The sequence below is a fragment of the Ovis aries genome, chromosome 11 (genome assembly GCF_016772045.2).
Source record: "Ovis aries strain OAR_USU_Benz2616 breed Rambouillet chromosome 11, ARS-UI_Ramb_v3.0, whole genome shotgun sequence".
Classification (NCBI taxonomy): Eukaryota; Metazoa; Chordata; class Mammalia; order Artiodactyla; family Bovidae; genus Ovis; species Ovis aries.
This window is the reverse complement of record NC_056064.1, coordinates 43,376,348-43,403,745: the sequence shown is the minus strand read 5'-3', so window position 1 is coordinate 43,403,745 and position 27,398 is coordinate 43,376,348. Positions and strand designations below refer to the sequence as shown.

The following is a 27,398-nucleotide window of genomic DNA, read 5'->3' as shown; positions in this document are numbered from 1 at the left end:
CAGGAGGCAATTAGACTAGCTCAGTATTATCAAACCTCTTTGGCAACCTAATCTTCATATTTTGATACAAAAGCACTGATAGATAAAACAGGTAACATTTTTAAAGTGGAACTTAAACATTTTAATTTAAAAGGAAATATTGTATAGGAACAGTAATACATTCAAATAATACAAAAAGGTTTAGTAAACCTTACCCCAAACCTTCAATATCTCTCCCTCAGAGGAAGCCAGTTCTAAGTATATCCTTTTAAAAAAGTGCCACATGTGTGTAAGCGCACGTTTGGATACGTGTGTGTATGTTGTTATTGTTTAGTCAACTAAGCTGTGTCTGACTCTTGCCACCCCATAGACTGTAGCCTGCCAGGCTCCTCCGCCCATGGGATTTCCCAGGCAAGCATACTGGAGTGGGTTGCCATTTCCTTCTCCAGGGAATCTTCCCATCCCAGGGACTGAACCCGAGTCTCCTGCATTGGCAGGCGGATTCTTCACCACTGAGCCACCAGGGAAGTTCATGTGTGTGTGTAGATATCCTTTTCCCCATAAATGGAAAATGTTCTACACTTTGATTTTTTTTGCTGAACAATATATTGTACCCTCTGTTTCTTATATTCCCATTCATTTTACCAGCTACCTAGCATCCATTGTGTACAGACAAACTGTGACTTCTGTATCCTGTTATTTTAAAGGTCCGGTCTGCTTTAATGAGCACCAAATATAAAATGAGACTCATGAATGATAATCACAGTGTTTTATCTGCTTTGTATCCAGTTAATTTCTGTTGTCCGTTGGGGTGGAACAGTGTCAGGCACAGCCTGATACTCAGAACTAAGGAAGGATGTTCTGTGCTCCCTTATGTAATTTCATGGGTGTGGAAATGTCCAAGCTAACTTTAAAAAAAAAGATAGTCTCTGAGCTATGGCTTCCTGAATTTATAAGAAGTTCAAATGCATGAAGCCTGCATTTTTTAAGTCTACATCAAAATGAGTTAATTTGCAGGCAATACCATGAGTGGGTCATCTCCAATTCATTCAAAGCAGATGCATACCACATTGTTATAATGTGTGTATTTATTATGTTTTTATTTATTTACTTAGGCTGGTCATGTGGCTTGTGGGATCTTAGTTCCCAAATCTGGGATTGAGCCTGAGCCCTTGGCAGTGAAAGCACCAATTCCTAACCACTGGACTACCAGAGAATTCCCTATTATATTTTTAACTAATTAAAATGTACATGATTTTTAAACCATGAATCATCTCTGCGGAACCTGGGGTTCTGGGGGAATCTAGTTTGAAGGCCCATGAACCAGAGGACTGCATATAGCGCCTGGGGGGCCACCCTGAGGAGGAGGAGGAGGGCAGAAAGAAGGGAAGGAGTTGCTGCTAAGGGGATAGACGTTTCCGAACACAAAGGGTGACAGAGTCTTCTTTGATCAACTTTATTAGTCAGGCCCCGCTGAACTCTTCTTCAGCTAGGCCTTCCTTGTCTTTTAGACTTTTACGGTCATCTCTGTATTATTTCATTTTAGCAAGAATCCTGCCAAGTCAGTTTAGCCTGAATTTCCCATCTTCCATATCTGGTCACCTTCAGTACCTGATCAGGTGTCTCACCCCCACCATCTCCAGGTGATGTCTGACCACCCCGGCCTGCCTTCAGCAAGAATCTCGTTAGATTCCTTTCGCCAGAATCCTCCCTCACCCCTGATGTGTCCTCTTGGTAATTTTCCATTCACTGACCCCCGCCCCCCTGCTGTTTGGCTATAAATTCCCACTTTCCTTGTTATATTCAGAGTTGAGTCCAATCTGTCTTCCCCACTACACAACCCCATTGCAGTGGTCCCTGTACCTATTTCCCCGCCTCCGTCTTTACCTTTCTTTTTTTTGGCTGTGCTAGGTCTTCGTTGCTGAGCATGGTCTTTCTCTAGTTGCAGCGAGTGGGGCCACTCCCTAGTTGCAGTGTGCGGGTTTCTCATTGCAGTGGCCTCTCTTGTTGTGTACGGGTTCTAGGCGCGCAGGCTTCAGTAGCTGAGGCACATGGGTTCAGTAGTTGTGGCACACGGGCTTAATTCCATGGGATTTTCCCAGACCAGGGATTGCACTGAGTCCCCTGTACTGGCACTCGGATTCTTAACCTCTGGACCATTAGGAAAGTCCCTTATTTATCATTTGAAAAAAAGGATTTACAGAGAGGGGCCTTCCTGCAGGCAAAAAGTGGAAGTTAGGTTCTGGGGATGACTCAGGGCCCCACCTTAAACAGCCTGGTCTGCCAGGCAGAAGGAAGTGGAAGTTTAGTCATGTTGGGCCTGGGGAGCCATTGGCCTGTTCTAAGCAGGAGGGCTCTTTAGTGCCATCCCTCAGGAGCAGCTGAACCAACAGATTTCCACCTGTCCTGAGACCCTGCCCTCTACAGAGAATGATTTCTCAACTGTGAATAAAGACAGGGTGATTTGGACTTCCCTCAGGGCAGACACTGTCTATAAAAAGAGATTGCCCTCCAAATCCAGATCCTCCATTTTTACCACTGATCTGTGGCAGCAAAATCTGTTTTAAAATGCAGCCAAGGGACTTCTCGGTGTGTAAGACTCCACGCTCCCAATGCAACAGGCCCAGGTTTGATCCCTGGTCGAGGAACTAGATCCCACATGCCGCAACTTAGAGTTCGCATGCCGCAATTAAAGATCCCACAACCAGGAACAGAGATCAAAGGTCCCACGTGCCACAACTAAGACCCAGATCAACCAAATAAATCAAAATAAAAATTTTTTTAAAGACTAGAGAAACACAGATAAGGAAAAAAGATTTTTAAAAATATAAATAAAAATGCAGTCACTGAGAGTCCTCAGTTTCCGTGAATTAGAGACAGGGGGCTTGGGAACCAAGTAGAGACTGAAACTAACTTAGCTTTGCCAACACCTTCGGATTAAACATTCTACAAGCCTGAGGAGACAGAGGAGCATAACTTACTTTCCAAATTTGGACTGTCCTTCGAAGTCTGGTCCAAACGCCACATCTCCCCAGATCCACCCTCGCAAGAAGAAGTTGTTCTTTTCTCTAAAGGCCCCAAACACTTTGTCCTTTAAAAAGAACGTATCTGGACCTTTCCTTAGTGGCACCAATCACTTTCTACTTGGTATTGGGGTTATGTGGATGAAGAATTTATTCCTTCTCTGATACTGGAGCTCCTGGGTGGGGAGTATATATCAGTTCATTGTGCCTGAGGACTTGCTTCATTAAATGTTTGAGAAGTGAACTTAAGAATAGGCAGCTTGATAGAAACACAAACCAGTAAATCATCATGTAGAAAAACAGCCTTGCTAGAAATTCAACTACTAATAATTGAATTTAAATTATTAAATTCAATTTAAGGGACTTCCCTGACGGTCTGATGGTTAAGACTCCGCCCTTCCACTGAAGGGGCACAGGTTCATTCCCCAGTCAGGGAACTAAGATCTCACATGCTGCGTGATGTGGCCAAATAAATAAATTCAATTAAAAAAAATTTAACAGCCCACACTCAGGGGTTGGCAGCCTTGTGGAAAAACATGCTGTTATAGATTGAACTGTTGATTGACTATGAATCCAAAATTCATATGTTGAATCCAAGGACCTCAGAATGTGACCTTATTTGGAAGTAGGGTTGTTGCAGATATAATTAGTTGAGATGAGGTCATCAGGGTGGGTGATAATCTAACATGACTGATGCCCTTATAAAAAGGGGGAATTAGGACATACGCTCGCACACGGGGAGAACAGCATGTGAAGATGAAGACAGAGATTGGGGCAAAGCTTCTGCAAAACCAAGAAATGTCAAAGATTGCCAGTGAGCCCCCAGAAATGAGGGGATAGGCACAGAACAGACTCTTCTTTGAACCCCTTGGAAGGAACCAACCTTGCTAATGCTTTGAAATCAGACTTCGGCCTCCAGAAACTATGAGACAATAAATTTCTGTTGTTTTAGCCACTCCGTCTCTGGTACTTTGTTTCAGCAGTGCTAGCAAGCTAGACACATGCCCATTTGTATGTCACTGTTGAGACTGGGGACTGTTTACACTCTCAGAGCCCGCATTCACTTCAGAAATAACCCTACAGGTCAAAAAATACTTAATGGAATCAGTCAGTTCAGTTGCTCGGTCGTGTCCGACTCTTTGCAACCCCACGGACAGTAGCACACCAGGCTTCCCTGTCCATCACTAACTCCCAGAGCTTGCTCAGACTCATGTCCATCAAATCGGTGATGCCATCCAACCACCTTATCCTCTGTTGTCCCCTTCTCCTCCTGCCTTCAGTCTTTCCCAGCATCAGGGTCTTTTCCAATGAGTCAGTTCTTCTCATCAGGTGTCCAAAGTATTGGAGTTTCAGCATCAGCATCAATCCTTCCAATGAATATTCAGGACTGATTTCCTTTAGGATTGACTACTCAGCAATAAAGAGGGCCAGACTGTTGATACATGCAACAGCTCAGATGAGTCTCTAGGGAACGAGGCTCAGTGTAAAAATCCAGTCCTAAAAGGTTACATCCTGACTGATTCCATTTATATACCTGAAATGACAAAACTGTAGAAATGGGGAATAGATTCGTGGTGCCATGGGGTTAGAAGTGAAGGAGGAGGGCATGATTATAAAAGGGCAATGAGAGGCATCTTTGTAGTCAGAGTTGTTCTTTGTCTTGACCATAATGGTTGTTACTTGAACCAATACATGATAAAGTTGCATAGAACTAACACACACACACACATACAAGTAAAACTGGGGAAATCTGAATAAGACTGGTAAATTGTATCAATGTCAGTATCCTGGCTTTTGCAAGATGTTATCATCAAGAGAAAATGGGCAGAGGGAACAGGAAATTTTCTCTATATTCTTACAAGTGCATGTGAATTTACCATGACTCCAAAATAAAAAGTTTAACTCAATATATGACTTTGTCCAAGGATGTTCATAGCATCGCTGCTGAGGATAGAGGAACGTCGGAAATAACCTAAACTACCAACAACAGAAGTCAGCTAAAACCCTGAGGGTTTAACTCTGGGGAGTAATGTCTAGCTCTGAACAATGACAGGTCTGTGGACTGAATAAATATAAAACTGAATCAGTGTTCAGTGAGAAAGCAGATGGCCTCACAGCAGGTTCTCGCCGAGCCATTCTGTGAAAAGCATGGCTATACCTTGGCAGAGAGTAATTCAAAAGAATGGAGCTAATTTACAGGTTCAAGTCCACTGGATCCTTCTTCTCTTCCTTCTCCTCCTTTTCTCTCCTTCTCACTCTCTCTAAAACATTACTTCTGTTTCAAATGATGAAATCCCGAGCCTCGCCATCCTCTGATCACTGGCTCCTCCTTCCGTCTCCAGCAGATGGCAGAAGTGTTACAAGGATGGTCCCCTCAGTCTCCGTTTCCTAGGAATGAGCTGCAGACCCCAACAGCAGGTGGGGCTCCAGCATCAAGTCCCTCCAGTTCAAGGAATCCAGACATCAGAAATGCCCTCTCAGAACTCCAGGGCAAGAAGTCTGGCCACAATAGGGTTAACGGTCCGCATTCCAGAGTCAGGGAAAAGGAGGCTGGAAGGTCACAGACAAGGGGAGAGGGTTCGGAGGGCCCCCTTCTCACAACACGGCCAGCTCTGTTGGGAGAGATAGATCACCCGCAACAATGGCCACAGCTGTTTTCGTCTGCCCTGAAGGAAACTGACTTGGGAAGCAGGTATCAGAGGGGGCCCTTCCTGCAGGGGCTTCTGTCTGGCTTGTAAAACTGTCAGAGCAGCTGCATTTATGTGTTGAGTGATGGATGATGGAAAGGAGGGACAGACGGCCGCAGATGGACACAGTGACTTACAAGTCGAGGCAGGTGGCAGAGTGTGGGGTGTGCAGGTGGGGTGTGCTGATTCATTGCCCAGTGAAAATACCAAATACCACAGTCCACTTCCCAGCCTCCTTCGAGGCCTGGAGCGAGTGTGCCTCCTCAAACAATCCGTCTGCCACGAACGCTTCCGCGGGTGCGCCTTTCTTTTCCTGCACCTCAGGTGTGAATCTTCCTCCCCCTCCCTGGGCCCTCTTTGTTTTCCAGGGTGTGTTTGTGTGCTCAATCACTCAGTCATGTCCAACTCTTTGCAACGTTATGGACTATAGCCTGCCAGGCTCCTCTGTCCATGGGACTCTCCAGGCAAGAATACTGGAGTGGGTTGCCATACCTTTCTCCAGGGGATCTTTCCAACCCAGAGATAGAACCCAGGTCACCAGCATTGTGGGCGACCTGAGCCACCAGGGAAAGGTAGCGATTCCTTCTGAGCTCTCTGTGGCTAGCTGGACCTGGTACTGCTTCACCGAATGCATCCATCCCATGCTCTGCACCAATAAGGTTTTCCACACAGGACTCAAAGCGGGTTTTGAAAAATGTAATGGTCTGGGAAACAAGAAAAAAAAAATGTCAGCACTAAAAATGCTGGCTTCCACTTTTGCTAAGAAAAGGGATTTTGTGCTCTCTACTTCTACCCACAGCATGGCCCGGGAAATAACTGCCCGTGGCACATCAGCCTGCCAAGAAGTGCCTGTCACCAAGCACAAGATCTCCAGGGAGCCTGAGCCGAGGTTTCCTCCTTGTCTCCATCACCAGAGCCTGTTGACCTCTCACCCTGGCCTGGAAACCAGAATCCCTGCCCCCTCGGAAGTAGAAGCCCCTGCTGTGACCCTCCAGATTTCCCTCTTGCCTTCCAGAGGGATGATGACAAGAGGGGCCTTCTTGGTCAGGATAATTGATGCTGAGCCACATGTAGGCCAATGAGAGTTCTTAAAAAGCTGCCTTCTGCCTCTGCCTGGGTCCGTGGGGGCCAATAGACACCATCGTTTTATTTTGGTGGGGTGACAAATGAACTTGGCCTGAGAGGTGGGATCAGCAGGGCTAAGACCTGCAGAGAACTCAGAGCTGTAGTTTGCTTCATTAAGCTAGTGCTGAGTTTGTTTTGAGAAAGCCTGAGGGGCCCAGGGAGGTAGAGATGAGGAGCTGGAGCTCGTTTTGATATCCGAAAACTGCAGCCGCCTGCACGTGGGAGGCGCTGAGAGCAGGCTTGCCTCACACGCCCCCCTCACCATTGGTCACCTGGGAGCACCAGCAGCAATTTGGGAGATTTCTGAGCTCAAGGAGGAGTCTTTGGGGAGGGCTTGCCTGGAGCACACCCCGTTCCCTCCTCCTGGGCTGAGGGAAGCATGGGACCAGCCCTGCCCCAGCCTGTCCTCATTGGCTGGCATGAGGCAGAGGGGGCTTTAAAAAGGCAAACGTGTCCAGGCTGGGGACTGGAGCCTGTGCTACTAGGAAGGCCGAGTGCCCTCCTCCAGCTGGCACTATGCAGCTCTCTCTTGCCCTGTGTCTCGTCTGCCTGCTGGTGCATGCAGCCTTCCGCGTGGTGGAGGGCCAGGGGTGGCAGGCCTTCAAGAATGATGCCACGGAAATCATCCCTGAGCTGGGCGAGTACCCCGAGCCTCTGCCAGAGCAGAACAACAAGACCATGAACCGGGCGGAGAACGGAGGGAGACCTCCCCACCACCCCTTTGAGACCAAAGGTATGTGACGCAGGAGAGTATTTTTAGCATAAGGGTCCTGGGAAGGTTCTCTTTGGGACTGTTACCAGCACCAGTGGACAGACAACTTTGCCAGGAAGCCAGGGAAAGATGCCATGTCAGCTGTATCCTTAGAACTCAAGTGCGAGGGCGTGGGGCTGACAGGGTCCTGGGAGTGAAAGTGCAGAGCAGGAGGGAGGCTGCGGTGGTGGGTGCAGCTCTGGGACAGGCTCAGGGGCTCAGAAAGGAGATTTCAAAGAATCCCCTCCTGAGAAGAGAGGAGTAGGGTCCAACTGCTGACCCCACTGGGGAGGGGACAAGACAAGGGAGCTTCACGTCTGTGAGCACCCGCTAGATGCAGTCGCTACATGGACTATGCCTGGACCGTACCCCAGGGAACTCCCAAGGTCCTCCTCCCAAGGAGGCTTCAGAGATGAAGTGGCTTGTTAAGCCAGCTGAGATTTGAAGCTAGTTTGATCCAATTACAAGACAGCCCTGGAAGGGGACTACATAGGGGATGTCGGAGGCCAAAAGTCACAACGAATCCTGGCAAAGCAGTGAGAAAGGGACGCCAGAGGGGCACCCCTTCAGCCCCCACCACCCATGATCTACCCAGTGAGCTGGCCCTTGAAGGAATGGGCGCTGCAGCTACCTGAGTGGGGGCCCTGGAGGGGAAGCAGCATCCTTGGGGCCGGGCATGGACACAGGTGGCACCCTCTGTCCTGAGTCGCCACCCTAGATCTAGCCTTGCCTCCTTCCTGGGAGGGAGCCTGACCCTAGTGAAAGGGCAGAGACCCCACCTGGGTCCCTGGCTGGGTCTGCACAGAGAAGCCTGAGGGGCAGCATGCGTAGCTGGCTCTGCAGATGGCAGGAATGGCTGGGGGCAGGGGGCCGGAATGATGCTTCAGAGGAAGGCCCTCTGGCCGCAGTCCAGGTGGGAGAGGAGTCCACAGCCCTGGCCCTGGGATCCCATCCTGCCCTGCCTCCCAACCAGCTGGGAATGGGGGCTCTGCAGAGGGCACGCCAGAGGAGCCGTGCCTCTCCCCTGCTCCTGCCCAGGGAAGATCAAGTAAACTCAAGGGATGGGCTGTAAGGAACCCAAGATGTCCACCTCTCTGGGTTCCCATGAATGCCACAGGTGCAGAGGAAGCCACGTGCTCCGGAGTCACCCTGTGCAGAGGAAGCACTTGACCTAGGGGTACTATTCTTGGAAAGCCCCAAGCCTCCTTCCCTGGGCAAACAGGCCGCCCCCACACACCACCCCTGCGGGCCTAGGAGCAGGGGCAAGGGTGCCAAACCAGACCAGAAACAAAAGGCCAGCTGGGGGCGGAAGGTAACCCCCCACACACCCTGCTGCTGTGCTTATTCTACAAGGTAGGGGTGTGGGGGGCTGGCCTTGTCTGTCTCCTCTCTGGTTTTGGTCATAGGACTATTTTTCATCCCTTTGTGTCACATTGAAACTGTCCCTATGAGACCCCTGGGGATGGACAGGTGCTCACATGAGGACCAGCTGTTTAAAAAAGCTCCTACCAGTCTAAGTCCATAGTAGGAGACATGATCAAGGTGTCTTCAGGCATCAAGCCAGACCTTAGAGCCCAATCTTCCCCCGCCCAGGGAGCAGGTCTATGCCACCATTGGGTGTCCACAGAATAGCACAGAAGAGATGAGCCCAGCGCCCAGCACAGTGCCTGGTACACACCAGGTACTTAGTAAGTGTTTGTGGCAACTGAAGCTTTAGGTTTTCAGTCAGATCTTAGCCCCCTGATAGGGAAGGAACGATAGTAAAAGTAGTAAAAGGCAGCCCTTTGGCCCCCCTCACTCCTCCACTCAACATCCCATGGTGCCCAGGCACACAACTTCCACTTTGCGGGAGCCTGGAGGTGCAGGGGCCTCAGAGGCGCAGAGTCAGGAGACCAGCTCTGCCTTTCCGGAAGGAGCTTTTCCTTCTCCGGGCCTCAGTGATAATGAGGGGGTTGGAGGTGCTGCCATCGGCTCCTTTCAAGTCTAAGGACTTCAGTCCCCTCTCCACCTCTCCTTCCATCCCTCTCCTCCTCAGTAGCTGCTCTGATTTATTACCGTCAATTAACCCCTACTCCTTTCTCCATCCCCTCTGCACCCTGTCACTCCTCCCAACCAGCTAGAAAAGGAATTTGGGAGAAGTCAGAGACATTCAGAAGGTGTGGCTAATAACTACCCTGCTGAGGCCAGGGGCCCTGTGGGACAGATGTGACTTAAGTCTGGTGAAGAGGACCCCCTTGGAGAGGAATAATAACTGTAATAGCACCAACACTTCCAGCTCTTACTGTGTTCTAAGCAGCATCCCCTGAATTATATATGTAAAGGATTGGCTCATTGAATCTTCAAGACAACCCATTTTACAGATAGGAAGCACACAGAGGTTAAGCAACTTGTCCAAGGTCACACAGTCATGGAACTGATATTCGAACCGAAGCAGTCACTTGGCTCCAAAGTTTTAGGGTGAGAAGGTGGACCCGTGATCTTTCCACCAGCTCCAGAGTAATTGGGCCCTTCCCATAATAGACCCCCAGGGGCAAAAGCGTCTGGGGAGAGGCAGGTCTGGGGCGGGCAGGGGTGGTTTGGGGGGAGCCGGGCCGGGTGGCCGTCCTCACGCGCGCCTCTCTCCGCAGACGCCTCCGAGTACAGCTGCCGAGAGCTGCACTTCACCCGCTACGTGACCGACGGGCCGTGCCGCAGCGCCAAGCCGGTCACCGAGCTGGTGTGCTCCGGCCAGTGCGGCCCGGCGCGCCTGCTGCCCAACGCCATCGGCCGTGGCAAGTGGTGGCGCCCGAGCGGGCCCGACTTCCGCTGCATCCCCGACCGCTACCGCGCGCAGCGGGTGCAGCTGTTGTGTCCCGGCGGTGCGGCGCCGCGCGCACGCAAGGTGCGCCTGGTAGCCTCGTGCAAGTGCAAGCGCCTCACTCGTTTCCACAACCAGTCCGAGCTCAAGGACTTCGGGCCCGAGGCCGCGCGGCCGCAAACGGGCCGGAAGCTGCGGCCCCGCGCCCGGAGCACCAAAGCCAACCGGGGCGAGCTGGAGAACGCCTATTAGAGTTGGCCCGCCGCCCCACGGGCGGCCCCCAACCCGGGCGCCCCAGGTTTCCGCCCCCTGCGCGCGGTTTGATCGGTTGGGTTTAATTTTTAATACCGGGGCGGGGTGCTGAGACCTTCCCGGCTGCAGGCCTTGTGGATCCCGGGGTCAGCAACCATCCCACCTCCCGCCCGTGCCGAGGGGGTCCCGGGGGCAGGGGAGGGCGCTGAGAGTCACAGACACTGAGCCACGCAGACCCGCCCCGCCGGGGCCGCCTACTTTTGATAGTCCCACTTGAGTGAGAGGAGGCGGAAAAGGAAGCATTTCATTGCCCTGGAGTTTTAAGGGAGCAGTGGAGGGAAGCCCAGGAACTGGTTAAGAGCGTTCGATACGATTCCCCCTTCCCCACCTCTCTGCCAGGCAGAAGAGCCTTGAGTGCCTTGTTGTGCCCAGAACACAAGACTGGGTCCCTAGATGGGGTTTCTAGTCCTGCCCCTGCCCCCAGCGTGCCAGGTGATCTCGGATATTACGCTCTTGTCTTCCTGGACTTCGAGTTCCTCTTTGTAAAATGGAAGTGGGGGTGGGATAAGCATCTGGAGCGATCTGCTGTCACGTGATTCCATGGACTCGGGTGCCCTTTGAATGGGCAGAGGAGAGAGAGTTTGGATTGAATCATTGATGGGGTCGCTTCCAGAATTCGGAGTTGTAATCCTCTGATCTGACAGCCAAAGATGAAAAAAGGAAAAGAGTCTATTTATGGCTGACAGACTCGTGGGAGAAGCTGTGGTGTATCCCAGCCTGGGATCCCAGATGTTTCGCTACCTCCACTTTCCATCACAAAGGACACAGAAACAGCATCATCCATTGGAACAGAGAGGAAGGTCCCAAGGGTGGCGGGAGGCACAGAGATTACTCTCTGTACTCAAAGAGCACCACGGCCACCCCCCCAACCCGTACCCATCATGGCCATATTTTATTTAAGATCACCTTCTGTAGAGAAGCCCAAGGTCACAGCACACTGGGCTTGTGGGCCCAAGGAAGCAGACATCATTGGTTCAGAGACCAGAGGGCCCCTTTCAAGACCCTCCTCCTGCCTACCACTCAAGGAAACACTTCTGTTTGGAAAAGGGCTTCTTATTGCTGTTATGTGTGATGGCATAGCTTACATTAAAATAATATTATTGGGGAAAAAATTACAAGTGCTGTATATATGCTGAGAAACCACAAAGCTTAATAGCTGCCATCCAAAAATCTTTTGGAAAATCATTTCCAGGCACCACTTACTTTCTATGCAGTTTTTAATTGCTTAAAAAAAATTTTTTTTTTTTTTAAACGGAAGCACATGCCATGTGAAAGCCTGCCCAGCTGGTTGTTTTTGCAATCTTTTCAAGTGGAATTTGTCCACAAGAATGAAAGTAGCAGTTTTTGTTTTTTTTCCTAAAAAGTTAAGTTACATATTTATTTTCTCACTTAAGTTATTTATGCAAAAGTTTTTCTTGTAGAGAATGACAACGTTAATATTGCTTTATGAAATACCAGTCTGTTCTTTCAGAATCCAGAAGCATTGTTAATAAAAACAACGAGTTGTTGCGGAGAGGATGTGGTCTTGTTTTGTCAACCACATATGGTCATTTCTGTCAACGTTAACATTCTTCTCTTGGTCACTAGAGTCAAACCTGGGAGGCACCTTTGACAGCGTTATGGTGGCCCTTGTGGCAATTACATCCTTCCTTTGAAAGGTCACGTTCATCCCTTCCTTTCCAAACCTAGACTTCATCCCTTTACCTCGGCCATTGTATTAACCTCAGCCTAGTCTCCCTTCCGCACAGCCTGGCCCCCACACTGTTTTCCAAAAACACTGTTCTCCTCATGTCATACCTCTGTTCAAAAACTCCTCGGGACTTCCCTGGTGGTCCAGTGGTTAAGACTTCTGCTCCCAATACAAGGTGACTGGGTTCAATCCCTGGTCAGGGAACTAGATCCCACATGCTACAACTTAGAGTTCGCATTCCATAACGAAAGATCCCAAGTGACACATTGAAGATCAAAGATCCCACGTGCCGCAACTAAGACCTAGTGCAGCCAAATAAATAAAAACATTTTAAATCCTTCAATAGCTCCTCCTATCCAGGATCAAGTTCAGGCTTCTCAGTCTGACATGGAAGACTGCTTGATCCCCATCCCCCACTCTCCCAAACTCCCTAATGACTCCCAAGTGGCCCCAGAGTCTACTGCCCTCATTTACCACCCCCCAACGACTCCTGCTCTTTCTTTGGGGTTCATGTTCCTTGTCACCTCTTCCCTGAACCTTCCAGAAATACTCCAACTCCCGCTGATCCCCTCTCCCCAGATGTCCGGCCCCTATGTCCCTGTTACTCCTTTGACTTTTGATTCTATGTCTTCCATTTAGCATTCCTTCATGGGTCACCTGTCCCACCCAGTCAAGCCATGTTCAGTACCAGAATAGGCACAAAGTCAAGTGTCAGGACCAGCTCACAGGAGCTCAGTCAAGCTTTTTCCCAAATGTGAATCTAATGCCTCCGTGATGAAAATGTAAACTCTTCACAAGCAAGGACTGTGACCTGTGCTTTTTTCAAAACTCTTGCCTCACTTCATAGTGCTAGGCGCTAACAGAGGCTCAAGAAATACTCTCTCTTTGCCATAAGATGACCCTTTGCAAAGGTCTGAATCCAGCCCATCTTGGGGTCACCCCACCCCAAGATCTTCCCTGTGATTTTCCCCCTTAACTCCCAATAAGCCCTCCTAAACCCATTCTCATCATCTGCAAGCCTTTGATAGGTGTCAGTGGATGTTGCTGCCTCCAGGCCCCAAGGAGACCTCAGTGAGACCCTGCAGAGAATCTATGCATCGTGAGGAGAGTCCCAGGGCCCAGAACACGAGCTCAGGTAGGAAATGGCTACATCGTCCAGCCCCCCAGAGGCGATGTGGCACAGTTGGGTGAGCAATGGGCTCTGGAGCCAGGTTGGTGTTTGAACATGAGGACATGGAGGCACCAAGGGGTTAAATGGTTTGCCCATAGCCAGCCGTAGGCTCAGATCCTTACCCTGACACCCACTCGAGCTGCTCAGAGACTGGTGGTCACGTGGGCAAATAATCAGGTCACACTGTTCTGTACAAAGTGTTACAGGGACCAAGGATGGCAGTAATTTGCTCTGTGGTGGGTGGGAATGAGGGATCAAGCTTAGGGAGGGTTTCAAAGAGGTGGACTAGCAGTTTACCAGGTAGAGAAGGGAGAGAAGGCAATGGCACCCCACTCCAGTACTCTTGCCTGGAAAATCCTATGGACAGAGGAGCCTGGTAGGCTGCAGTCCATGGGGTCACACGCAAAGAGTCGGACATGACTGAGCGACATCACTTTCATTTTTACTTTCCTGCATTGAAGAAGGAAATGGCAACCCACTCCAGTGTTCTTGCCTGGAGAATCCCAGGGACAGGGGAGCCTGGTGGGGTGCCGTCTATGGGGTTGCACAGAGTCGGACACGACTGAAGTGACTTAGCAGCAGCAGCAGCAGGTAAAGAAGGGAGCATGGACATTCTAGGCAGAGGGCACGGCCCCAGCCAAGACACTGAGGCTGAAGGTTCATGGGCAGAGGAGACTCAATTCCTTAATGTGTACTGAGTCCTTGTCATGTGCAAGGCAGCGTGGGGGAACAGAGGATTCAAACCAACCCCCTAACCCCGAGTTAACACCTAGGGTCTGCTTCTGGGACCCGAAGATTTAGGAGAGATGACCCAGGCTATAATCCCATTACCACGAGGGGAAAAAAACCCAAAGGCTAAATTGTAGGTCGGGTTAAGGGTTATTTATGGAAAGTTATATTCTACTTACATGGGGTCTGCGAGCCTGGCGCCAATCAGAAACGGAACAGACAACAGGCTCAGTTGGGAGGGCAGTGTTGTGCTGTGAGAGTGTTATATTCTGGGGGTGCAGCCAGACGTGGGGCTTGTATTAGTAGTCTGAGAGTCGGACAGACAGAGGGACAGAGGGAAATATTAATAGGTCTCTCTGTCTCTGTCTCTCAGACACATACATTTCTTGCTCTACCTATATCACAAGTACAGACCAGACCATCTTTGCACAAGGTGGTAGAGCAGAAGAAACCCAAAGAAGTCACAGGAAACCGTTTTCCTTGAAGCAGGCAGGACTTGGGCAGCTGGGGAAGGTGGAGAACCTGCAAAAGCCACCTGCATGTGAGCTGAGCTCCCAGACGTGGCAGCTGGAGGCTGGTGCTGTAACCCATACCCCTCCTACCTGATCCCAGACTCAGGCTTGCCCTAGTTCCTGATCACTGAGCTCTGAGGCCTGTAGTCCTTCCTGCTCGCCCCTCTCCCTTCCTGGAGCGCATCCTCTGTGTTCTCCCTCGTCCAAGGGCAGGCAGAGGGTGTCAGATCTGGCAGCTTTGACCAGCAGCCGAAGTGCCTTTAGTGGCCAGAGGGGCAGAAGGCAGGGGGACTGCTGCTCTTAATGCAATCATGTGCCTGGTTTGTCCAGGATACCTATGGGCTCAATGTAATTATTAATAGCTCCCCCTTTTAGTTTCAAAAATGTCCTGATTTGGACAATAAACTATCTGGCTCCCCGCTATTAAGAGACACAACTTTCTGTGGAGTGGCTGGGGCTACCCATTTCTAAATGCTGGTCCTCTGCCTGGGCTGCTCCCCAGGGCACCCCCAGTACCCAGCATGCAGTAGGTGCCTCATATGCATCATGGTTGCATAGTCGTTGTTCAGTTTCTATAGGATTTCTTTCCTCATGAGATCAGGTGGGCTTCCCGGGTGGTGCTAGTGGTAAAGAATCTGTCTGCCAATGCAAGAGACCTAAGAGCATGCGGATTTGATCCCTGGGTCTGGAAGATCCCCTGGAGGTGCCAGGAGCCAGTGTGAGGAACTCCGCCCATGGCAAAGGTCATGAGGAAGGAGGCTCGGCATTACGCAAAGGTGAGATCGAGCCTCAGGAAACCCCCTGTTCCAGAGCATCTACCCCCCAAACCAGAGTCTGTTTTATGCTCTCACCTATACCTCTGACTTTACGGGGGGCTCTCCCCCATCACCATTTCTCTCAGAGAAGGAGTTAACTTGCAGCTCCAGTTAATAAAAATTCCTGGGCGTGACAAGAGTGTTTCAACTTACAAACTCCTCTGAAGGTTCTCTAGCCTGCCTGAGTGGATTCGTCCAGCCACATGTGATTGTTTACAGCCTCCCAACCGTGATAGGCACGAGATGCTTTAAAACTTTCTAAATACAGACTCTTTTGAGAAGTTAGAAAATTATTAGTATAATATAGTAGATTGATTAGAAATTATATTGGTGAAGGGTTTTTCATTTGTTGAGCCAGTATTTGCTGCTAAATCTCCATATTCCCTGCCCTTATAATGAATATAACTAGTGGTCTTCATACAATGGCTCAGATGGTAAAGCGTCTGTCTACAATGTGGGAGACCCGGGTTCGATCCCTGGGTTGGGAAGATCCCCTAGAGAAGGAAATGGCAGTCCACTCCAGGACTATTGCCTGGAAAATCCCATGGATAGAGGAGCCTGGTGGGCTACAGTCCATGGGGTCGCAAAGAGTCGGACACTACTGAGCGGCTTCACTTCACTTCAGCATATAGGAAAAATAAGTATTAACCTTTAAGATTAATCATGTTAAACCTTAGGCTAAGTAAATTCTTTTCTTGATTGTAACCCACTACACCCTCACCCTATAGGAATGCAACTTTATTTGGAGGGTGGTGCTTGGTTTAAGAAAAAATCACCCCTGGAAAAAATAAGTTTTCTGGTTGACTGACCGTTATCAGAAAGGGCCATAAAATGTCAGCAGACCTCATGGCCAGAAGATGATGTAAAACCCCTAAGACCTTTGTATAATTTTATATGAAGCACCTGATTGTGACAAGGGTCAGGTCTGCTGACCCCCGCATGACTCTGTATTCATCCCTATGTATAACAAAAAGTATATAAGCAAACCTGAAAAATAAAAAAATAGGATCAGTTTCTGGAAAGACTGATTCCCCCGTATCGTTTCTTTCTTGCTCCCTGTTTTTCTGGCTGAATTCCCATCTGGAGCGTGGGTGCCCACCACGTCTACTTACTTGCCCTGGCTTTTAAGTTCCATGCGAGAAGGAGCCCAAGGAGGGGCACTTTCCGATATTCAAGTGGCGCCGGTGGCCCAGCGTAGATGGTGCAAATTCCTTGTCTTGGAATTTTATTGGTATCCCACGTAAACCAAGTTATTCAGCCCCTTTTCCTCCACTAATATTTCCTACTACACTATCTGTTTTTAATCTCTCTATATATCTGTAATTAATAAGTTTTTTCCTAGGACACCTACTCCGTCTCCCCTTCGAATTACCCTGGATCCACCAGGGCTGGACCCTGGCATGGAGGAGGGCATGGCAACCCACTCCAGTATTTTTTTATTTTAATTGAAGGATAATTGCTTTACAGAATTTTGTTGTTTTCTGTTAAATCTCAACATGCATCAGCCATAGGTATATATATATATATATATATATATATATATATCCCCTCCCTTTTGAAACTCCCTCCCATCTCCCTCCTCATCCCACCCCTCTAGGTTGACACAGAGCCATTGTTTGAGTTTCCTGAGACATACAGCAAATTCCCGTTGGCTATCTTTTTTGCATACTGTAATGTAAGTTTCCATGTTACTCTCTCCATATCTCACCCTTTCCTCCCCTCTCCCCATGTCCATAAGTCTATTCTCTATGTCTGTTTCTCCATTGCTGCCCTGCAAATAAATTCTTCAGTACCATTTTTCTAGATTCTGTATATATGCGTTAGTATACGATATTTATCTTTCTCTTTCTGACTTACTTCATTCTGTATAATAGGTTCTATGTTTATCCACAAATGCACTCTTTTTTATGGTTGAGTAATATTCCATTGTGTTTATGTACCACAACTTCTGTATCCATTCATCCGTCGATGGACATCTAGGTTGCTTTCATATTCTAGCTATTGTAACCAGTGCTGCAACGAACAATGGGATACAATTTTGGTTTCCTCAGGGTATATGCCTAGGAGTGGGATTGCTGGGTTGTATGGTGGTTTTATTCCTAGTTTTTTAAGGAATTTCCATACTGTCTTCCATAGTCTTCCACTTCAGTATTCTTGCCTGGAGAATCCCTAGGGACAGGAGCCTGGTGGGCTAAAGTCTATAGAGTAACAAAGAGTCAGGCACGACTGAGCGACTTACACACATGCACGAGATTAGGTGGATGGAATGGACTGGGATGTATGGATGATGGTGGGAGGAGGGAGAGGCTTGACCAGATTATTTCATATTGGGTTTCTGAGGATAAGACACAGCTCTTCCCCTCAAGCAGTTTCTAACCTTGCTCAAGGTCAAGTGGAAAACGAGGGCACAGGTACCACTGTGGAGTATGTGACCACTTGCCAGCAGAGCAGCAGAGTCAAGATGGGGTGGGGGGCTTGAGGAAACAAGGCAGGGGTGGGCTCCGTCTGAGCTGTGAAGGCTGCGAGGACGCAGAGAGGAGAGGCAGTGGAAGCCAGAGGAGCTGTGAGGGGAGCGGTGGCGATGCTAGCATGGGACCTGGCATGCAGTGGGCTTTCTCTAGTTATGATTATGACATACGGAAGCAGAAGCCAGGAAGGAGAGAAGGGTGGGGGCAGGGGTAGATACTGTCTATCATGGCAGAAGAGAGGGGGCATCCACTGGCAAGGGGGAGGGGCTGAGTCCCCATAAAGGTGGCATTGACTCCCAGGGGAAAGGCAAGGAGCTGAATCGCAGGTGCCCCAAGCGATATTCTGTTCTCCACCAGCCTGGCAGTGCTGCTTTGGAGACTAAATCCTGACTTTCTTACAACCTCTCTCAGCCCCAGTTCCCAATTTCCCTCCAATTGCCTGGGTTGCCTGAGCTTGGGTTCTGCCCATCGAGAAGGCCAGAGCTGCCAGTGGGCAACTGCAGGTGGGAGACTACTGGAGGGACTACAGTCCAGGAGGGACAGTAGGAAAGAGAGATGGAAAAAGAGGAGCCCAGACCACAAACCCTCACTTGCTTGACACCTTCTTGAGGGCTGATCCTGCCAGCAGTTTGAAGGCAGAGGCAGGAGAGATGGGGGCAGGAGAGGAAGTAGGAGAAAGGAGAAGATGGATATGGGAAGGAGAAGATAAATAATCAATCATTCATTCCACTGAAATTGACTGGGTGCCGGCAGCATACCAGGCATCACCCTAGGCTATGGGCACAAGGTCGCCATCACGGAGCCTCTCAAAGCTCCCTGCTGGCTGGGAGGTGGATGTTAGAGAACAAGGAAATGCAAGCATGATGCCCAGGAGTGAAAAGTTCAGTAAAGAAAAATAAAGCTGGTGAGTAAACAGAGCACCCTGGAGGTGGCCAGGCCAGGCCTCTCTGAGGAGGTGGTATTTGAGATGAAACCCAAATGCAGTGCGGGAGTGAGCCACACAAGGATGGGGTGGGGCAGGGGGGATGTGTGTGCCTGGAGGGGAACGGCAAGTGCAAAGGCCCTGAAGGTATGGAGGGGGTGGAGAAGCGACACCACTAATTGCCTTGGGTGCCTTTCAGGCGTCTCCATGCCAAGCCTGCTAACCCCTGATCTGGAAGCCAGCATGGTAATTATAATTATAGTAGGATGAGGTGTTGTGTGTGTGTGTGTTTGTGTGTGTATAAAAAAGAGACTCTCTCTTTGTGTGTTCTCCTGTCTCTGTATATTAAAAACCAAGTGACTCCCAGTCAAGAATAATTTGCATATGTAGAGAATTCTCTGGTGGTCCAGCGGTTTGAGCTTCCCAGGTGGAGCAGTGGTAAAGAATCTGCCTGCCAATACAAGAGATCAAGAGATGTGGGCTCGCTTGATCCCTGGGCCGGGAAGATTCCCCTGGAGTAGGAAATGGCAACCCACTCTGGTATTCTTGCCTGGAAAATTCCAAGGACAGAGAAGCCTGGCTGGCTAGAGTCTATGGAGTCACAAAGAGCTGGACATGACTGAGTGACTGAGCGCATTCACACAGGGGACCTCCCTGGCAGTCCAGCAGTTAGACTTCACCTTTCAGTGCAGAGGTTATGGGTTCAGTCCCTGGTCGGGAAGGCTAAGATCCCACATGCCTAGCGGCCAAAAAGTCAAAAAACAGAAAACAGAAACAATATTGTAACAAATTCGATAAAGATTTTTTAAATGGTCCACAAAAAATTCTTTTTTAATTAATTCTTAATTAATTAATAAATAATTATTAATTAACTATTCAAGCCTTTATTCTTAAAGCATGAGATAGGTTTGATTAAAGTTGTGGGCACTGGATAGATGCCTTCTTTCTAGGACACACATATGTTATGAATTCATATATAAGAAAGTCCTCAGCTTTTAGTGGATGCCCACAAAATTCAGCCAGGATTGGAAGCAAGGACTAGCTTGGCTTGGGAAAATGCAGTCGTGTACACATTGATTATTCTTTCCTGCCGTGGCTCTAACCCAGACATATATACATGTGTAGAAGTATACATGTTTATTCTGAGACCCTGGATCAGGCGATGGAGATCTGAAGAGGAAGTAGGAATCTAGAAATTAATTCCTTTCCGAAAGATTTGTTCTTACTTCTCAAAACTGGACAAGATTTTTCCCTTCAAGGGGCACACTCATGTGGCAGCATCCACTATAAACCCCTTTCCTAGAAAACTGGCTTTCACCCATGCTGGTAAGTGTGCCTAGGACACTCTCCTTCTATGTCTCTGGTCTAGAAAGTCCTCTTGACCCTCAAGTCTCAAATGTTGCCTCCTTATGGGGGCAGACCACCATGCCATGTACACACCTCATCACAGAACATCACAAGGGCTGAACCTGGCTACCTCTTCTATCACATGGGAGTCTACGGAGGGCAGGGTCCCAGGCTTGCACGTTTGTAGCCCCAGTGCCTTTGCACAGGCTTGGCCAGAGTTGATGCTTAATACTTGTTTATTGAATTAATGGATATTTGGACAGTAGGGCACGATCTGAGCAGCAATGAAAACTCCAGCATCCTTCCAGCTGAGCAGCAGGCAAGAGCTCTAGGACAACCTTTCCAAAAGCATTTCCTTCATTCAAGTTCCGTAGCTTTGCAATGTTGTTGGGGGCAGCGGGGCCCCTCCCAAGAAAACCAAGGCCATGGTTGTTTACCCAGGAAATTATCAAGCATGCAAATTACAGACACCTCTATCACTTGGCCAACAATTTGGTGTTGTGGTGTGAGGTTATTTCTATGTCTGAAGAAAACAGCTCAGCTCTGACTAAAGAAATAAATGATATCATTTTTCGTTCAGGCAACCAGATTCCTTGGTACAAAAGGCTCCCTGGGGAGGAACGCCGGGACAGCGTGGCTCCTCTGAGGCTATTTACATCTGTCAGCTTCTCTAATCTCTGGCCTGCCTTCCTCTGCCTGTTTCCTTCCTTCACACAGAGGTTGGTGTGGAGCCCTGTCCTTGCAAAGAGAATGCTGGGGCCACCGGTCCTCACGTATACACTGAGGGTGGGTGGGGTGTGAGGTTTTGGCCGAGTGGCATTTGGGGTATTTTTCCCCCTTTTTCTTAGAAACCAGCTTCAATTTAAGATAATGACTCTCTTGGCTGGCTGGTGATCGCTATTTGGAGGGACTTATTTTTCCCTGTTCAATTTGGCTAGGAGAAATTGGATCTAAAGGGGAACATTTTCTAAAAATGTTGCTGGACCGTTTGTAGGGCACCAAGGGTTGTTTTCCGGGTCACCTGTTCATGATAGCCTGGGTGTCTTTGTCTTAAAAGAAGAGATGGAGTTGGAAACAGACTCCTAAGCCTTTTATGACCAATGGGGTCAGGATGGTTCTCTAAAATGTCACTGACTCTGCAGTGACTTTAATGGGAAGGGAATCTAAAAAAGAGAGGATGCTTGTATACGTATAACTGATTCCCTTTGCTGTACAGCAGAAGCTAACACAATATTGTAAAGCAACTACACATCGGCAAAAATTAATTTAAAGAAATGTCACTGAAATCCTGGGTAATAAAGGCCCTGAGAAATCATTTGGTCCAGACTTTGCAGAAATATTTCAATTCCTGCACAGCCAGCTCCCATCTCCTCTCCAGCTCTCCCTCACCTCCACCTGGCTCCCCACTCCACCCACACTGAATTCCTCAAAAGCACCTGTTTGTAGCTTATGACAGTGCTGTTCCCTCTGCCTGGAATGTTCTTCCTGAATTCTCTGCACTCCAGTCTCAGCTCAGATGCCACCTCCTCCGAGGCCTGCCCTGACCTCCCCATCTGGAACAGGACTCTACTGGTCTCTTTCCCAACCCTTCTCACAATGTGTCATTTTGCATTAGTGTCACACCGCGTCTGCTTTGGCTGCCCAGTTGTAAGCTCTATCAGGGAGGGGCTGATTTGGTCTGCTCCCCGCAGTGTCCTATGCTGAGACCGGGAGCCTGGCACACAGCAGGGCTCAGAAAATGTTTGCAAATGAATGAACTGGCAAGGGGCAAGGGGGCCGCCAGCACACACCCTCTACCACCCATGTTAAGAGGACTATTGCAGGCATTGTTGAAATACCGGATCGCAGTCACAGCCGAGCTGCTATCAGCTCACACAGCCCTCCTCCCCGAGAGCGGGTAAGAGACCCAGACCTGGAAAAATGTTTTAAGCTTTTCTATTTCTCATCCTTTGTTTCTTTAGCACAAGATTCTTTCCTTCCCGTAATCACTGTATTTCCCTTCCCTGTTCCCAGTACTCACTCCTTCATCAGACTTCATTTTAAACCAATACCATTCATAGAATCCATTTCATGGTTCTTCTGGTCCTGAGTGCTGTCTGGGGAAGACTCAGGAGTACCCTCTGAAGTCAGCGTGGGGCTCCTTCACTCTGTAGCTTTCGCTTGGCTGACCAGCTGGGCACCTCCAGCCCCTCGGGAGCTGCAGCCTGACACCTGGGACGTCCCCGCCCCCTCATTCCCTCCATCTGACCCACGACCACCATGTATGTAGTTTCTACCTCCTTCTCTAGGCCTAATGGCCCTTGAATCCATTCATTTCTCTCCAGTACCACCCCTTGTTTTAGCCACCTCTCCCCTGTCCCCACCTCCAAGGTTTTCCAGGCCTCTGGCCTTAACCTCCTCCAAGTCAGTTATTCAAAGGCTTGGAATCTGATCCTGCCCCTCCTCTACTTACCACTCATGATGGTGAGCCGTCATCTCAGCAGGCCCTGGGCCAGACTGATCAGATCTCCCAGTTCCAGCTCCTTCTCTTCCCACAGCCCGGCAACCTCCCAGATGCCTCGCTGGGCCCCCCTCAGTTCCCACAGGACCCACACCCTCTCACACCTCTGGCCTTTACGTAGTTGGTCACTCACCTACAAGCGTTTTCCTGTATCACCTGCTACTCTTACCTCAGCTTATATCACTTTCTCCTAGAAGTTCTCCCGCCACCGAGTTTCCCACCCTGGACCAGGACCCTCCTCTGAATTCTCAGGGCAGATCGTACTTTCCTTTCTTGTGCCCTTGGCATAGTGTCCTTTTTATGGCCAATTTACTGCTTATTTTCTCTGTTAGACTTAAAGCTTCATGAGGACAGGGGCAGGTTATCTTGCTCAGGGCTGCAGAGAAGACCCTGATTTGAAAATTCTGTGACTTGGAGGTGCAGGAGCAGTCAAACTGGCAGGATATAAAATTGACCCAGGTTTGCCTCAGGAGCCCAGCCAGGAGGCTCTGATCTCCCAGAATGGGAAAGGAGGAGGCCCAGGCATCCTGTGGTCTGCTCTTGTCTTCAAGCAGAATGACTGCGTTCCAGGAAAACAAACCAAGGGACAGCCCTCTGAGACCTGTAAATAAGACTTGGAGCCGAGGGGCTGGACCCATCTCCCCCTCCTGGCAGGTGGCCTGAGGAGGGCACAGCTCTCCTACCATCTGAGTGTGAGAGGGTCCACTGCTTCTCTAGCCCTGGGTATTAAGAGGTCTACCCTAGGTGAGCTCTGTGTGTGTGTGTGTGTTGGGGGAGATGCTTATGGAGATTTTTTCTTTTTTTTGCTCCTAAAAAGGGACTCATGATAAAGATTGCATTGATCAGGATCCAGCCAAGGAAGCGGCATATATGGGAATAAGGGGTTTATTATAGGCCTGAGACCCCACAGTGGGAGGAGCTGGGGAAATGACGTTCTGAAAGGGGAATTGGACAATCAGAGAAAATATCACTCGCTAGTCTTGCCACCAAGACTGTGTCAAGTTTGAGTGGCTAACAAGTTTGGGCTTGCAGGGAAACTTGGGAAACCAAGCATGTCCAGTGGCCAAAGGGGCTGTGATGCAAGCTAGTGTGGACGTTGGTGGGAGCCGTGGCTTCACAAGACCAGCATTGGGACAGGGACCAGAGGACACCTGGACACTTTAATGGGAAGGGAATCTAAAAAAGAGAGGATGCTTGCATACGTATAAATGATTCCCTTTGCTGTACACCAGAAGCTAACACAACTTTGTAAAGCAACTATACATTAGCAAACATTAATTTAAACAAGTGTCACTGAAATCCTGGGTAATAAAGGCCTTGAGAAATCATTGGTCCAGACTTTGCAGAAATATTTCAATTCCTGCACAGCCAGCTCCCATCTCCTCTCCAGCTCTCCCTCCCCTCCACTTGACCAGAGGACACCTCTGGTCCCTGTCCCTCTCATTTCTGACAGTCACAGTGCTGAGAGTCAGTGCAGCTTCACTGCACTTTTCTAAATCTCACAAAATTTCCCCTTTTGACCTACTCTATCCCAGACCTATATGGAGAAAGGGATTCTGGGAAGTGTCATTCATTCCCAGACTAACCAAGTTGCCTTAATATAAGCCAGCATAAGGATCTGCCCCTCATCTCTCCAGCTTCCTCTCCTTTACCTCCCCTCGGTGCCCTGGCCCCTATTTACATTTCCCCATCCTGTCTGCCCCTGCTGTGCCCTTGATCTGCAAAGCCCATTCTTCTTGAGCTGGTTCACTCTACGTAGATTTCAGGATCTGAAGATCCCTGAGAAGTTTTTCCTCTCTGAGATTCCTGCTCTCCTCTGGGCTCCCCGAGGACATTGGGACAAACCCATACTTCACCTCCCATTGCCTGCAGTGTCTTTCTCATCCCCAGGTCACTGAATATCTAAAGAATAAGGAGCTTGCAGTGTGAACCTGTGTCCAGCACGGGGTAGGGTGTTGGGGAGCTCCAGGGAGAAGCCGGGCACTCCAGCACAGAAGCCACTCAGCCACTGGTTTGTGTTGCTGTGCTTCAGAGTAACGTGGGGAGCTTGTTCAAAATTCAGGTTCCCAGTCCTCACCTCCTTGAGTTCTGACTGGGTAGCTCTGGAGTTGGGCCCAGGAACCTGCATTTTGTAGCAAATATGGTGAGTGATTCTGATGTTGGCAGTCCTACCCCATGAGGTTGACTCTTTCTATTTGGGCTGAGCTTTTTTGTTTTTCCTCCTTTTAGGCCACACTCTGCAACACATGTTGGATCTTAGTTCCCCAACCAGGAATTGAACCTGTGCCCCCTACAGTGGAAGCATAGTGTCTTAACCACTGGACTGCCAGGGACATTCCTGAGCTCTTTTTTAAAAAGAAGTTTGAATTTTTTATAAAGTTCTATTTCTTGTAACAGAAAAATAAAGGACTTTTACAGAATTTATTAACAATGCGTGTGTTAGTCACTCAATCGTGTCCAAAACTTTGCGACCCCATGGACTGTAGCCTGCCAGTCTCCTCTGTCCATGAGATTCTCCAGGCAAGGATACTGGAGTAGATTGCCCTTCCCTTTTCCAGGGGATCTTCCTGCCCCAGGGATCAAACCTGGGTCTCCTGCATTGCAGGCAGATTCTTTACCATCAGAGCCACCAGGAAAGCTACATACTGTCAAAATATTTCTAAGTCCCTACAGGTCACAGTCAGCTTTCATTGAAAGTATTGACACCAGACTACGGGATTTAAAAGTTCCCATGTTTCCTAAAGGGTTGGAGATGGGAGCACCAAGGAGAAGGTGGTGGGGACACATGTAAATTCTGTATGGAGCCCTGCCAGGGGCCCAGCCTGGGCACAGAGGCCCAACAACATCTTGACCTCAAGAAAATCTTCTTGCCGACTTGGGAACCCATGCTGAGACATTCCGAGAAGGCATCAGTGGAGAAAAGCTGAGGGGATGGTGGGTGGACTCAGGCCCAGGGGTGGGGCCCAGAGCACATGCCTCAGCAGCACAGGATCTGAGGACCTCCCCTGTGGGTCTCCCAGGGTGCTGGAACAGGAAGTAAATTCTTTCCCTATCACATCAGGGATAAAGATCTGGTGCCCCGGAGGCACCTTGGGCCCAGTTGGCTGGGCATGCGGACATGTGCCGGGTGGAGGCAGCCAGCTTCAAGGCTGCAGAAGATTGACAGTGAAGGAGCTGGCAGCAGGGCAGGAGCCAGAGCATGCTGGCTCCCACAGAGCCGGGCCTTGCCAGCTTCAACATCTGCCTGGTCCTTCAAAGAAAGTGACTCAGGGCCCCAGGAGAAGGGGAGGAGACTCTCTGCCCTTCCAGACCTTCTCAGCCAGGTGGTGGGAATTTGGAGTGTCCTTGGCTTCTTCCAGGGGGCTGCTGGATGGGATGCTGACTCAGTTATCTCCCAACTTGGGCCATTATTTTATTTAAAATACAGAGCAGGGACTTCCCTGATGGTCCCAGTGGTTAAAAATCCACCTTCCAGTGCAGGGGACACTGGTTCAATCCCTGGTCAGGGAACTAAGATCTCACATGCTGTGGGACAACTAGAGAGTGGGTGAATCACAACAAAAGATCATGCAACTAAGACCTGAAGCAGCAAATAAATAAATTAAATTAAACACAGAGCAAATAACCCCACTCCTCTCAGTCAACACAAGCACAGCTTGCGTTCAGGTGTAATTCCTTAGTCTTGCTTCTTGTGTATATGTGTGTATGACTGCAGGTCCATAAAGTTATGTATTCTTCATGACAACGTAAGCATTTTCCATGTTGCTACAGAGTCTTCTTTTTTTAAAAAAAAAAATTTATTTATTTGGCTGAGCCGAGTCTTAGTTGCAACATGCGGGATATTTAGCTGAGGCATGCAAACACTTAGTTCCAGCATGCGGGATCCAGTTCCCTGACCTAGGATCAAATCTGGGCCCCATGCAAAGGGAACATGGAGTCTTAGCCACTGGACCACCAGCGAAGTCCCAGTGCATAGTCTTCATAACCATTACTCCTAATGGCTCCCGAGACCACTGGGATGGTGGGCAATAGTTTCCTTAAAAATTGACTATTGTCCTCTGACTCATCCGTTAGTCACAATGTCCTATCTGTTTCTAGCCTCAAACCCTGGCCCTCTCAATCTGGTCCCCTCAATCTGGTCCCCTCAATCTGGTCCCTTACCTTCTGACCTCTTCCTGAATTCTCACTGCTAGAGACTTTTCCCTTTATCTCCCAGTTGTTATGTCATACTCACCCCTCAGAACCGACAACTCAGAGAATGCCATCTCAAAGATTGGAAAAACCTGAATTCCCATCCATTTGAGACTGCTGCTGCTGCTGCTGCTGCTGCTGCTGCCACTGCGTCGCTTCAGTCGTGTCCGACTCTGTGAGACCCCATAGACGGCAGCCCACCAGGCTCCGCCATCCCTGGGATTCTCCAGGCAAGAACACTGGAGTGGGTTGCCATTTCCTTCTCCAATGCCTGAAAGTGAAAAGTGAAAGTGAAGTTGCTCAGTCGTGTCTGACTTTGTGACACCATGGATTACAGCCTACCAGGTTCCTCCACCCATGGGATTTTCCAGGCAAGAGT

The 27,398-nt window shown here is 49.3% G+C and overlaps 1 protein-coding gene and 1 long non-coding RNA gene across 2 annotated transcripts; one reads left to right on the top strand and one right to left on the bottom strand.

The window, feature by feature from the left end:
- Positions 1 to 97: 97 nt before the first annotated feature.
- On the bottom strand, positions 98 to 27,398 carry LOC132657351 (uncharacterized). The gene is made up of 2 exons (XR_009595359.1): positions 27,063 to 27,398; positions 98 to 6,393 (listed from the first exon to the last, which is right to left on the bottom strand). It is a non-coding gene; the product is annotated as an uncharacterized LOC132657351 (long non-coding RNA).
- On the top strand, positions 7,279 to 12,187 carry SOST (sclerostin). Its single transcript, XM_015098809.3, has 2 exons — positions 7,279 to 7,547; positions 10,193 to 12,187. The coding sequence occupies exons 1-2, from the start codon at positions 7,331 to 7,333 to the stop codon at positions 10,612 to 10,614; spliced, it is 639 nt and encodes a 212-aa protein (XP_014954295.2). The 5' UTR covers positions 7,279 to 7,330; the 3' UTR covers positions 10,615 to 12,187.

Excerpts from the sequence above, each read along its gene's own strand:
- SOST (XM_015098809.3), top strand. The coding sequence starts at position 7,331 with ATGCAGCTCTCTCTTGCCCTGTGTCTCGTCTGCCTGCTGGTGCATGCA. Across the intron at positions 7,548-10,192 it reads CCACCCCTTTGAGACCAAAG|ACGCCTCCGAGTACAGCTGC; the intron begins GTATGTGACGCA and ends CTCTCTCCGCAG.